Below are 12,937 nucleotides of genomic sequence, written 5' to 3' on the forward strand. Positions count from 1 at the left end.
TGTGGGATCCTCCCGGACCGGGGCACGAACCCGTGTCCCCTGCATCGGCAGGCGGGCTCTCAACCACTGCGCCACCAGGGAAGCCCCTGAGTCTTTCGACTTAGTGTTTTTGGGGTATTTTTTATATTTACTAAGGCAACTTTTGGAGCCAAATTTTGTGCTAGTAGCTTTGTTAATCCCATTTATAGACATATTAGTCAAACAAGCCTTGGGTATGTGCCTCTGTGTTAACTGTTTTGTGGACTAAGGGGTATAACTAAAAATATGAGAATATACAGAAGTACTTTATGTCTGAAAAGTTCCCTCCCAGTCCACAGGGAAGTAATTTCTGTAAGCTTAAGAGCATTTTGATAGCAGTGAGATAGCTTTCAAGAAACATGTTCTGTGGATATATTCTAACTTTGAAAGTCACAAATATTTGATGGTGCATTCTATTAGGGATCCAAAACCATGATACAAGTATGTAAGGTCCCAGAAAACAAATTTTATCTTTACCTGCTCATTACAAGTTGGTTGAAGTAGAAAAATTAAGAGAGAAGAAGTATATGTGAATGGCTCTTGAAGCTTGGCAATATGAAGGTTTTTATACTTCACTTTTGTAAGTAGAACAAGCTGATTTGGGAGCATTAGTAATAATACTAATCAGTTTCTGCTTATCAGAAACTTCTTGTGTTTATAATGCTCTCATCTTTTGATACTTAAAAAAAGTTATGGTAATAATTTTGATTTTCAGATATCCCAAGTTACTGTCATTCTCACCGTACAAGAATATATTTTATTGAAGTGGCATTCGGTAGGCTTCATTATGTAATATGTAAACTTTAGAAATATTTCAGAGTTTACAGATTAGAATTCGGTATTTTACGTAAAAATGAAAATTATCAGATGAGAATAAACAGAAATGGTTGACGTTTGAGGCAAGATTATGTGGTATTACATCTAACATTTAAAATTCCAAATATCCAGTAAACTAAAGTTTGTTTGATTAACATTACACAACAAAACCTTTTTTTCAGGAAGACTTGTGGATCAGAATCTGAACAAAATTGGGAAAGATGAAATGCTTCAAATGATAAGGCATGGGGCAACACATGTATTTGCTTCAAAGGAAAGCGAGATTACTGATGAGGATATTGATGGTATTTTGGAAAGAGGTGCAAAGAAGGTGAGATGCAGATTAAATGATATGTTTAATATGTAAAATATTTTAAACCAGAACTGTTTGAGGAAATAGTTATGTGAGTTATCGGTAATCTGACTTCCACAGAAAAGTTTTTATGTAGTATAAAGTCTAATTTATTTTGACTATAGTTCTCATGCTTTTTAAAATCTCCATCTAATAGGATGTTTCTTTTGTTTCCTAGACTGCAGAGATGAATGAAAAGCTCTCCAAGATGGGTGAAAGCTCACTTAGAAACTTTACAATGGATACAGAGTCGAGTGTTTATAACTTTGAAGGAGAAGATTATAGAGAAAAACAAAAGGTAATTTAGAAAGAGATTTTGGTTACTTGAAGACTTAATATTTTACTTGACACTTGGAATTTAAGTGTTAGGTGTAATGCCTTGTCTCAAACAGCAGTCATTTCTATTTACTCACAACTAAATTATTTTCATTTTTGTGTTAACTTTAATGCCACATTTTCAGTTGGTAAAGTGAAATGTTTAAAAAGTTTATGTATACTGTTACAGTGCACTATGTTGTGTGGGGTGATTATAGTAATTTGGGATATTTGAAAATTAAAACTGTTGCCAAAAAAATAATCACAACCTTATTAGACCTTTTTTTTTTTAACAGCAGAATTGGCTGGTAATAATTAAAGAGAATAACTTCTAGTTTCATAAGTTAATACTTGTTGTTATATAGTGAAATTAGTAAATGCCTACACGGTAGAAGAAAAAAAAATTCTACCTAATGCTTTCCCTTTTAATGTTTAGGCATGTACATCCTCTGAATTTTTTCTAGGCTAAATATATATCTACGTTTCTCTCCTAATTGGGGTTCTAAACCTTCTTCTGTAGCATTGTTTTTCACCTAGTATTCATTTGGTCAGGAAATACTTACTGAATGCCTATGCTCTTCACTAGACACCCTCCTATGTGTTAATTGCATAGTCCCTAGCCTCATAGAGCTTCTAGTCTAGAATTTTATGAATATCTTTGCATTTATAAATAACAGTCATAGTGATGTACATAGTTGGAGTTGCATTCATGTAGGATTTGCGACTATATAATAAAGTTGGTGATTTGAATTGTTTCTTGTGTGCTAGATTGCATTCACAGAGTGGATTGAACCACCTAAACGAGAAAGAAAAGCCAACTATGCTGTTGATGCCTATTTCAGGGAAGCTCTTCGTGTCAGTGAACCTAAAGCACCCAAGGTGAGTTGACAGAGCACAAATGTCTAAAAATATGGGAATTGTAAATCATTTTTCCTCTTACACTCTTGCGATAAAATCAGATTGAGAATTAGATTTTATGGTTTCTTACAGTATACCTCCTTCAGCTTTTGTTAAAAGTTTTCTAAAGATTAATTTTGAATGTAAGCATTTAAAATTTGATTAATGTTTGTTCAGTTTTAGTGGAAGATGTGTTCAGTTGCTTGGAGAATTGGCTGTCATGATTTTATAGAATGAAAAAAGGTTACAGATAGATTTAAAGCAAAATAGTTGCTTTCTTATGAAGAATACTTTTTGTTTTTAGGCTCCTCGACCTCCAAAACAACCTAATGTTCAGGATTTCCAGTTCTTTCCTCCACGTCTATTTGAATTATTGGAAAAAGAAATTCTATATTACAGAAAAACGATTGGGTACAAGGTAGCAGAAGTAACACTTTGTTCATAACTAACCTGATTTTTTGTTTTGTTTTTTAAAATATTTATTTATTTACTTGGCTGCGCCGGGTCTTAGCTGCAGCATGTGGGATCCTCATTGTGGCTTGTGGGATCTTTAGTTGCAGCATGTGCACTTCTTAGTTGCGGCATGCATGCGGGATCTAGTTCCCTGACCAGGGATCGAACCCGGGCCCCCTTGCATTGGGAGCATGGAGTCCTACCCACTTGACTACCAGGGAAGTCCCTAATCTGGTTTGTTTTTAACTTAATAATAAATGCAGAATATCAATATGTTTTCTTTCATGGCTGGATTAAGATTTGTAAAATGTCATGTACTTGGTTAAGAGTTTAGTTCATTGCATACTTCCTAAAATATATTGACTGATGACATAGGAAAAAAAAAAATATTTTTAGGTGCCTCGAAATCCTGACCTACCAAATGCAGCACAGGCACAAAAAGAAGAACAGCTTAAAATTGATGAAGCTGAACCCCTTAATGATGAAGAGTTAGAGGAAAAAGAGAAGCTTCTAACACAGGTATGGCCTTCAATCAACACAGACTTTAGTAACCATTATTTTGTAAGGTGCTGTCTTAGGCTGTGTTGGAATATATAAAGGAAGTACATTTTTTTGCTTTCAAAAATGGAATAATTGGAGATCATAAAGCATGGGCATATGGTGTTTGCTACATTTTGCTTGTCATTAGTCATTGAGGTGGTAGAGAAGATTATGGATTTGCACCAGTCTTGGTAGAATGGGTATCCTTTTTTTTTTTTTTTTTTTAAAGTATATTTTTACAATGGATGAAGGTACAATGTTTATAACCCTTATTTCTTCAAGTTATTCAGACGCCATGATGTTTGTTTTTGTTCATTTTTTTAAAATTTATTTATTTTTGCTGTGTTGGGTCTTCGTTACTGTGCGAGGGCTATCTCTAGTTGTGGCAAGTGGGGGCCACCCTTCATCGCGGTGCACGGGCCTCTCACTGTCGCGGCCTCTTGTTGCGGAGCACAGGCTCCAGACGCGCAGGCTCAGTAGTTGTGGCTCACGGGCCTAGCTGCTCCGCGGCATGTGGGATCTTCCCAGACCGGGGCTCGAACCCGTGTTCCCTGCATTAGCAGGCGGACTCTCAACCACTGCGCCACCAGGGAAGCCCGAATGGGTATCCTTTTGATTACCGTTCTTCCAGCACTCCCATCTTCCCTTTCCTGTGAATCTTCTACCTTGCTATTAAGTTATTATTCTCAATGACAAGTCTCTGCTCCATACTTTTTTAACAGCCTTTAAGTTTCAATCAAGGCCTTTCAGAATCTGGCCTTAACCTACCTTTAAAGCTTTATTTTCCTTCTGTTTTCCCACTTGGTTTATATCTTTGCCCTTTAGTTTATGTTCATTCCTCCTGGCAAACTTCTACTCTGTGAAAGCTCAGCGAAAATGTTACCTTTTTGTGCAGCATTCTTTATTCTCCTGCTCAGCTTCAATTGCTTGGCTATCTAAGCAATGTATGATGTATTGCTAAAAGTGCTCATCTATGTACATGAAAATCTACCACTTTAAAAGCACTTAACTTAAAAAGAAAACTTGGAGCAACTGAAAATTTTCTATAATACTCAGCAGCATTGGTAAAGTTTAATAGCTTTTCTCCCAAGTTCAGTGTGCTGTGATTTTATGTTTTGTTTCCATTGCTTTGAAGGGATTTACCAATTGGAATAAGAGAGATTTTAACCAGTTTATCAAAGCCAATGAGAAGTGGGGTCGTGATGATATTGAAAATATAGCAAGAGAAGTAGAAGGAAAAACTCCAGAAGAAGTCATTGAATACTCAGGTAATTCTCCTCTTATTTTAATAGGTATAAGAATGTTCTCAGGCTTCTGGAGAGCTGTTGGAAAGTTCAGATTTTCTTACTCTGAATACTGTTTTGATAAGCTTAATTTCACAACTTAGTGCCTTGTTTTGTTTTGTGTTTTTTAAAAATCGAATTGGAAAATCTCCCCTTTAAAATGGCATCGTTAATTTTTTTTTTTTTTTTTTACCCCATTCACTAGCTGTAGCCAAGGAAACAAGAATAGGTCACGGAATAATTGTGCCTTCATTTTTATTTCATTGTCTTTCATAAGTTTTCAAGTGTTACGTGTTTCTGTGTCTCCTGGAGCCAGTCGGATTGTCGGGTGGGTGTAGCTCTGGTGGTCTGCCCAGAGCTTCAGAGTAGACACAGCTAAGAATTGGGGGATACTTCCTGTAATCATCCAGCTTATCTTCCTGGTTTCTTCATAGTTAAGGAAACTGAGAAATAATTACGTGACTTACTAGTGTTAGATGTGGGGGAAATGGAAACATTTCTTAGTCCTTAACAAGTAAAATAGAGCACTTACAACAAGAAGTTATTTATCTTTCTGCCCTTCCCCCACCTATCTCATCTGCCCAACTCTTACTCCTACAGCTGTGTTCTGGGAAAGATGCAATGAGCTGCAAGACATAGAGAAGATTATGGCTCAGATTGAAAGGGGAGAGGCAAGAATTCAAAGAAGAATTAGTATCAAAAAAGCACTTGACACGAAGGTACTTTGAATATTAATAAATATGATAGTAAAATAACTCCTATCAGTAATATGAGAGTTTAAAGTAACTTTTAAAAAGGAAAAGAAATGATGATATAAAATTAAAATTTTTTTTCAAAGGACAGCATTCAAACATTATAGGTGTTCTCAACAGAATTTACCTCAGTATTTCAGTTGATATATCTGGGTCAGAGTCACTATGATTGGCTCTTTGCTGTGTGGTGTACCAGAAAGTCTGAGTCTGTATTTCTTTTTAGAATAATAAAGACAAGTTGTTTCAGAACAAAGATTACAATGTAACTGACTTTGGATAGAAAGTTGATGTGAAATACAACATTTATAGCTAACTTTACTAAAGCCGAGTTTGAAACGTAGATTATATAGGATTTGGGTTTTTTTTTTTGGTTCGCGGGCCTCTCACTGTTATGGCCTCTCCTGTTGCGGAGCACAGGCTCCGGACGCGCAGGCTCAGCGGCCATGGCTCACGGGCCCAGCTGCTCCGCGGCATGTGGGATCTTCCTGGACCGGGGCACGAACCTGTGTCCCCTGCATCGGCAGGTGGACTCTCAACCACTGCGCCACCAGGGAAGCCCAGGATTTGTATTTTATATAATATAAAATCTGATTTTCATAGATTGGACGGTACAAAGCACCTTTTCATCAGCTGAGAATATCTTATGGTACTAACAAAGGAAAAAACTACACTGAAGAAGAGGATCGTTTTCTGATCTGTATGCTTCACAAGCTTGGATTTGACAAAGAAAATGTTTATGATGAATTGCGACAGTGTATTCGCAACTCTCCTCAGTTCAGATTTGACTGGTTTCTAAAGTCCAGAACTGCAATGGTGAGTACTGGGGGCCTTTTTCTGTAATGTAGTAGAATTAAACTTCCTCTGACAGTTCAAAGGTAGTAGGTTATTTAATATTCTTTAAGGTAACTTTTTAAACTCTATTAAGAGAAAACTGTGGTTCAGCTGTATCTTTGAAGTAAATTTTTGTTACAATATTGTTTGTATCACAGTTTAAATCAGTTCCTTAAGAAACAGTTCACATCCACAGTTAAAAACCTAATGTCATAAGTAACTTAGAAAGTTTATTTTTTCCATTGTTTAATAGCACATCTTTTAAGATCACTATATTTGATAGGACTAATTTTTTTATGTGAATTTTAATCAGGTTCTAAGTAGGAGGAAATGTCGCCATCAATTTTAACTTCTGAATGTGATGATCACAATTTAAAATTTGACTTTTGGTTTTATAAATGAACACATTTCTATAAAGAAAGGACTTGTAGTCACGCATCTGCCCATCAGAATGCTGAGTTTGAGTTATTTAAAAGGAGCTTAATGTAATAAAACACTATACTGATTTAATCCTAGGTTTTGTTTTTATTACCAGTATCAACCTATTTATGATCAGCAAGTTCCATTTGTAATGACCTAAAATTAGAATTCAGAAAAGTTTAGCTTTGATGAATTGCTCTTCTCTTATGTATTTTTTTTAACTTTTTATTTGATATTAGAGTATAGTTGATTAACAATGATGTGTTAGTTTCAGGTGTATAGCAAAGTGATTCAGTTATACCTGTATCTGTACTTTTTCAAATTCTTTTCCCATTTAGGTTGCTACATAATATTGAGCATAGTTCCCTGTGCTATACAGTAGGTCCTTGTTGGTTATCCATTTTAAATAGCAGTGTGTACATGTCAATCCCAAACTCCCTAATATACTTCCCTCATATACTCCCTAATATACCCGCTTCCCCCCGGTAACCATAAGTTCGTTCTCTAAGCCTTTGAGTCTGTTTCTGTTTTGTAAATAAGTTCATTTGTATCATGTTTTTTTAGATTTCGCATATATCATATGATATGTCTTTTTCTCTGTCTGACTTACTGTATTTTACCACCTTTGAGCTTTTAGCTTCATCTTGTGTTCTTCAGGATGATGATAATGCCAAAAAAATTCTGTAGTGTTAATTTTGAGATGTATTAGGATAGTAAAGTTTAAACAACTTTATAGTAGGGTTTACCTCAGTATATTTAAAATACATTGTCACTCTTCAAGGTGGGGGATAGTATTTAGTATTTAAATGTGACCACTGAAGGGTTTTTTTTCAGTAAACATCAACGGAGGCTACTGTTTTATGAAACCCTTGTTTGGGAAATGTTGTACTATAAATGCATTATAAATATATAGTTAGAGGAGACACATTCAGTTGCTATAAGCTGTATATTATATGTCTTTTAAAGTAGGAACAATTTATATAATTAATAAGTGATTTTGTGGTGAGTGAAACAAGATGCAGTGTCACATTGATTTACTAGTACAATACCATGGTCTAAAACTGCGTGTTATTTCCTAATGTGTTTCATGTTAAGCACACATACAAAATGATAATATGCATATGGCCCCTTGTGATAAACAGTTGAGGCATAATCCTTCTCTAAGAGCCAAGAAGATTCATACCATAGTACATCTGTAACACATTCTGGCGTGTGTATCTCAGTGTACCTGTTAAAGGAAATAGAGAACTTTGATGCAGTGTACTACCTTTTCTCTATATATACTATTGCAAATATTTCCAGACCTTATGTGGTTGTGTCCTATACAATAATATTTTTAAATGATTTTATTGTTACCATTTGTGTAGAATGTCTCTTACGACAAGGAGAGGAAAAAAACAATTTTACTCAGTAAGTAGCCAGCAGTGATACAAATGGACTTCTGTTTTCTTAAGGGGTATTTACTATTTCTACACTATAATTTAAAATCCTTTTTGGATCCTGTGTAGATTGCTAGGGAGAGATGAGGTAAAACTCATCATAGATTTCTATGACTATTTTTCCAAAACTGGGAAAGACGGCAGGTGGTACACTGACTACCACAATTCTAGTGGTAATGCATTTAAGGGAAAGATTATATATACCTCTTATTAAGTTTTAGTTGATTTTGACCCTCAAATATGGCTCTGTTAATTTTAAGTTTTGGATGTAGATGACAGTTTTCAGGCATAGACACTAAGTAGCAGAATTGCATATATTAAGAGATGTTCATTTTCACTGCTTCAGTTCCTAAGTGAAGGAAGGATTTATGAAAAATACACAACAGTATGGCCTTAAATAATGAAGTGAAAAATTTACAGATATCTTTTTTTATCCTCCTAGCATGGATTGTGTATGAAAATTATGAGTTCCTTTTGCTTTTTAAAATTTTATCTATTGGGGGTATATGTAAGTGATATTACACTGTTAAAACATACCTTTGGTTTTGAAATTGTAATCATGAAAACTTACGGATGGAGAATATGAGTTTACCATGTAAATTTATGTTGGTAACTCAGGAGCTCCAGAGGAGGTGTAACACTTTAATTACCTTGATTGAAAGAGAAAACATGGAACTAGAAGAAAAGGAGAAGGCAGAGAAAAAGAAAAGAGGACCAAAACCTTCAGTAAGTACTCATGAAAATGTAAATATTTTCTTGGGAAACTTAACTTTTTTCAAGAATTCGAACATTACTTGGCTATCACTGATGTGTTAGTCTTTTTTTTTTTTGGTAAGTAGTATGGCCTTGGATTGCTTTAAAAGTGTAAATTAAACTTGATTGCATTGTGTAGGGAAAATCATGTTATGATGGTAGTTCACAGTATGGGGATTTGTGAGACTGTGGGAAGAGTCTGTCTTGTGAATGGCAAGAGCCTACACTTGATGTTGAGAGTACACGTTATAATTTTAGAATATGTAAAGAAATATTAGGAAAGCAGTGGCCTTTACAACCTTTACTGTTCACTTCTAAACTTTGATTTATTGTACCAATGATATCTTAGCAATGTGAAGGCAAAAATTATAAGGAAAAAAGTCATTCTGTTATCTAATAATAATTTATATAGTCATGCGTGCGTAAGTGAATGTATCAGGAAAGTCCGGTATACTCGCAAAGTATTTCTCATTACTGCTTTCTTTTGATAAGAGGGCATGTTTTACATTTGTTTGGTGTATTGATTTACTATTGCTAATTGTGAATTACTCATTTACTTCATTGTTAGCATTAAGGTATTTTTGTTAGTAAAATATGTAGATAAGATTATTTGGAGAATTAAGGTTATTCTGGTTAAGAAATTAATACCTGTTACTAAGTGGCAGTTATTAATAAATTGCTATCATGAGTCTTCCAGTATATTGCATGTTAATATTACTCTTGTGATGAAGATAATCCTTCTGTTTGTTTGTAGACCCAGAAACGTAAAATAGATGGAGCACCTGATGGCCGAGGAAGAAAAAAGAAGCTGAAACTATGAATACATATTTGTTTCATAATCACTAACTTTAAACCAGTAGTTCTTTAATTTACGGGTCTTCATAAGATGTACTGTACAATGCTCAATTGTTATGTCATTCAAAGACATCAGGTTCATCTGTTTACCAAGCTAGAAACATAGTATGTAGTTTTTACTTTTTTAAATGCAACAGCTGTGCTGAAATTTTTTTATCATTAACACTTGAAGTAATAAAATAGGCTTCATTTATTAATAAATGTTTCATTTGATTTATTTTTATATTATAGTTCCATTTGTGAGGCTTGTGACTTTTGTTTATCAGCTATAATTTCTACACTTGTAAGGCTTAAAAAGAAGCAAACAAGTTAAAAAAAAGAAAATTGCAAATAACATTTGTCTCTTCAGTCTTCACTTAGTTGTGTAATTGTTTTAATTCACTTTGCCTTTGCAGAAGTTTGGGTATCTTTGTAGTGCTATTGAGTCTCACCTGGGAAGATTATGTAAATTGCATTCTCCTTGCTTATTATATGGGTAGAACGGGAAAAAAAGGCAAGACAAATTCTCATTAAATTCTATGCATATTTCTGTTATGCTTTTTGTTTCTGTAGTTGGTTCTGAGGTGAATATGCCCTATTCTGTTTGGAAGAATGGCCTTTTAGTTATATAGCCAAAGACATTTAGTATTTTCTGGTTCCTTAAGGTGTTGTACCATTTTGTAAAAGGAATATTATTATTACTTTTTTTAATTGTTTGGTAAATATTTTTGACAAATTACCTTCTGAAGCAGCCACAGCTTAGAAAGATAATGTCAAAACTAAGGTGATTTTTTTTTAAAAAAGACCCAGCCAAAATAAGGTGTGAATTTGTCATACTGTTAAAATGAAATTGGTAACAAAATGTATCCCCTTCCAGTTTACTTTTTTGGGTTTTAGAGTAATTGAACATTTTATTTTATTATATTTAAAATAATTTCTAAGTGTGAGCAGCAAGACTGACTATAATTCCAGTTTTTATTTTCTATGGACAGACTTGATAAACTGGAGACCTGAAGCAGGATTACCCAAATTGTAGTGTCAGGATTTTAGCTGTACCAGAGGCCTTTATGTGCTACACATAATTTGTATAAAGTTTTATATGTGCAAATTGGGTACATAAATAGTCTCCATTTTTCTAAGGGAATGCAATAAATGTAGCATCGTGAATAAATATAACTTTTATAATCCTTAAGTGGTCTTTTCTTTCCATTGCTGTAATTTTCTTTTCTCATTTGATTTTTATTTGCTTTTTTCCTTAGGATGTTATCTTTTTTCCTTAATTGGATTTTTTCATCTCAGATTTCTATCAGTTGCTTTCATTTGCCCACACATAATTGGGACTTTTATTTATAAGGGTGATTGCTATAGTATTACTACTACTGCTTGCTTTTAAAAAGTGGGATTGCCGCCATCAGTGTCAAACAAAATGCAGTGTTTGTGGCAATTTGTGGAGTAATTTGGTTTGTTTTGTGTTCCCCCCAAACTGACTTCTTTATAACCTTGGATTCTTAAAGTAACAATTATGGATCTAATATATGCAAAATGTGAGGAATGGTTACTTCTTCCATGAAAAGAGCCATCACTCTTAAGAGTGGTGGCTTTATTTTGGAGGAAATAATTGGGAAAATATAAGGCCAAAGAAAACTTTACAGAGGTCACAAAGGAAGTGGTGATTTCAAGAGGAAGAAAACACAGCCCAATTGTGTGTGTGTGTGTGTGTGTGTGTGTGTGTGTAGTGGAGGAGGAGGGAGTGGGGGAGGTGGGAGGAGGTTGAGAGTGGAAATACAAAAGGAACCTAGTGCCAGCCCTTCAGAGCTCAGGGACATGGGAACATGTGTACAGGGAAACACTTGAAAAAAGCATGAAAGGAACAATATGAAATTTAGCATTGTGGTTTAGCCAATGTGTGAGGCATTTGTGTTTCCCAGGTCAATTAGGATATCACTCTTGTATGTCTATCCAGAATAAAGTAAAGCAAAGTTTTTATTTATACTGCTAGTTAAGGGAAGGAAAAATGATAACTAAGCTCAACCCAACTGTTTTAAAAGAGGAATTGGTGGTTGGAGTGCACTCGAAATTGGAACCCAATTTCCAATTGATTTCCTCAATTTCCAGTTGAGGAATAGGAAGGCTTAAATAGGTGGAAGGAATGGTCCCTAAAGCCAGCCTAGAAGAGGCTGGGTGTTTACATGGGTGACCAGGGTCACAGTCAATTGTTACCCAGAATATTTCATTTAAGAGTTAATTGAGTAAGGCTCTCTATATTATTCTGTTGGGAAGATTATATTCTATTGGGAAAATATACTGGTAAAACTAATAAAATGTAATCATTTTAACTTCAGTATTTTAAATATTAATGTAACCTTGGAGAAAAAAGATAATGGAAAATTTTCCAATAGTAAACATTTTTTTAAAAATTTAGGGTATTTCAAATTCATATAGTAGACTTAAGGTGTGTGCTTTAATTTTATAGCAGTGCTTACATATGCTCATTTGAATGTGTTAAAGTTTTATTAATTTCCTTAGGAAATCTGAACTGAATAGCCCTATTTGAGGGTAGTGGCATTTATGGATCTCTAAATGTTGGTCTTTAAAGGATACTGTCTACAATATTAAAAAAATAACCCAATCAAAAAATGGGCAGAAGACCTAAATAGACATTTCTCCAAAGAAGACATACAGTTGGCCAAGAGGCACATGAAAAGCTGCTCAACATCACTAATTATTAGAGAAATGCAAATCAAAACTACAATGAGATATCACCTCACCAGTCACTCACACTGATTAGAATGGGCATCATCAGAAAATCTACAAACAACAAATGCTGGAGTGGGTGTGGAGAAAAGAGAACCCTCTTGCACTGTTGGTGGGAATGTAAATTGATAATAGCCACTATGGAGAAACGGTATGGAGGTTCCTTAAAAAACTAAAAGAATTACCAGATGACCCAGCAATCCCAATACTGGGCATATACCCAGAGAAAATCGTAATTCAAAAAGACACATGCACCCCGATGTTCATTGCAGCACTATTTACAATAGCTAGGTCATGGAAGCAACCTAAATGTCCATCACCAGATGAATGGATAAAGAAGATATGGTACATACATACAATGGAATATTACTCAGCCATAAAAAGGAATGAAACTGGGTCATTTGTAGAGATGTGGATGCATCTAGAGACTCATACACAGTGAAGTAAGTCAGAAAGAGAAAAATATCGTATATTAACGCA

The 12,937-nt window shown here is 34.6% G+C and overlaps 1 protein-coding gene and 1 long non-coding RNA gene across 11 annotated transcripts in view; both read left to right on the forward strand.

Annotated features, from left to right (window-relative positions):
- SMARCA5 (SNF2 related chromatin remodeling ATPase 5) overlaps positions 1-9,921 on the forward strand; it is a 45,509-nt gene extending 35,588 nt beyond the window's left edge. Inside the window, exons 15-24 of the mRNA XM_024126636.3 lie at positions 1,017-1,165; positions 1,365-1,484; positions 2,270-2,380; positions 2,703-2,816; positions 3,248-3,370; positions 4,527-4,659; positions 5,275-5,393; positions 6,027-6,239; positions 8,735-8,842; positions 9,624-9,921. Coding sequence (XP_023982404.1) covers positions 1,017-1,165; positions 1,365-1,484; positions 2,270-2,380; positions 2,703-2,816; positions 3,248-3,370; positions 4,527-4,659; positions 5,275-5,393; positions 6,027-6,239; positions 8,735-8,842; positions 9,624-9,689 — 1,256 coding nt within the window. The 3' untranslated portion in view covers positions 9,690-9,921. The remainder of the gene's footprint in view (positions 1-1,016; positions 1,166-1,364; positions 1,485-2,269; positions 2,381-2,702; positions 2,817-3,247; positions 3,371-4,526; positions 4,660-5,274; positions 5,394-6,026; positions 6,240-8,734; positions 8,843-9,623) is intronic.
- A 2,579-nt stretch (positions 9,922-12,500) lies between these two features.
- Positions 12,501-12,937, forward strand: part of LOC114486562 (uncharacterized) — a 120,937-nt gene continuing 120,500 nt past the window's right edge. For all 10 annotated transcript variants that reach the window (XR_003680509.2, XR_003680504.2, XR_003680502.2 and 7 more), the window contains exon 1: positions 12,501-12,900. This is a non-coding gene — a long non-coding RNA (uncharacterized lncRNA). The remainder of the gene's footprint in view (positions 12,901-12,937) is intronic.

Source organism: Physeter macrocephalus, chromosome 7, assembly GCF_002837175.3.
Source record: "Physeter macrocephalus isolate SW-GA chromosome 7, ASM283717v5, whole genome shotgun sequence".
NCBI lineage: Eukaryota > Metazoa > Chordata > Mammalia > Artiodactyla > Physeteridae > Physeter > Physeter macrocephalus.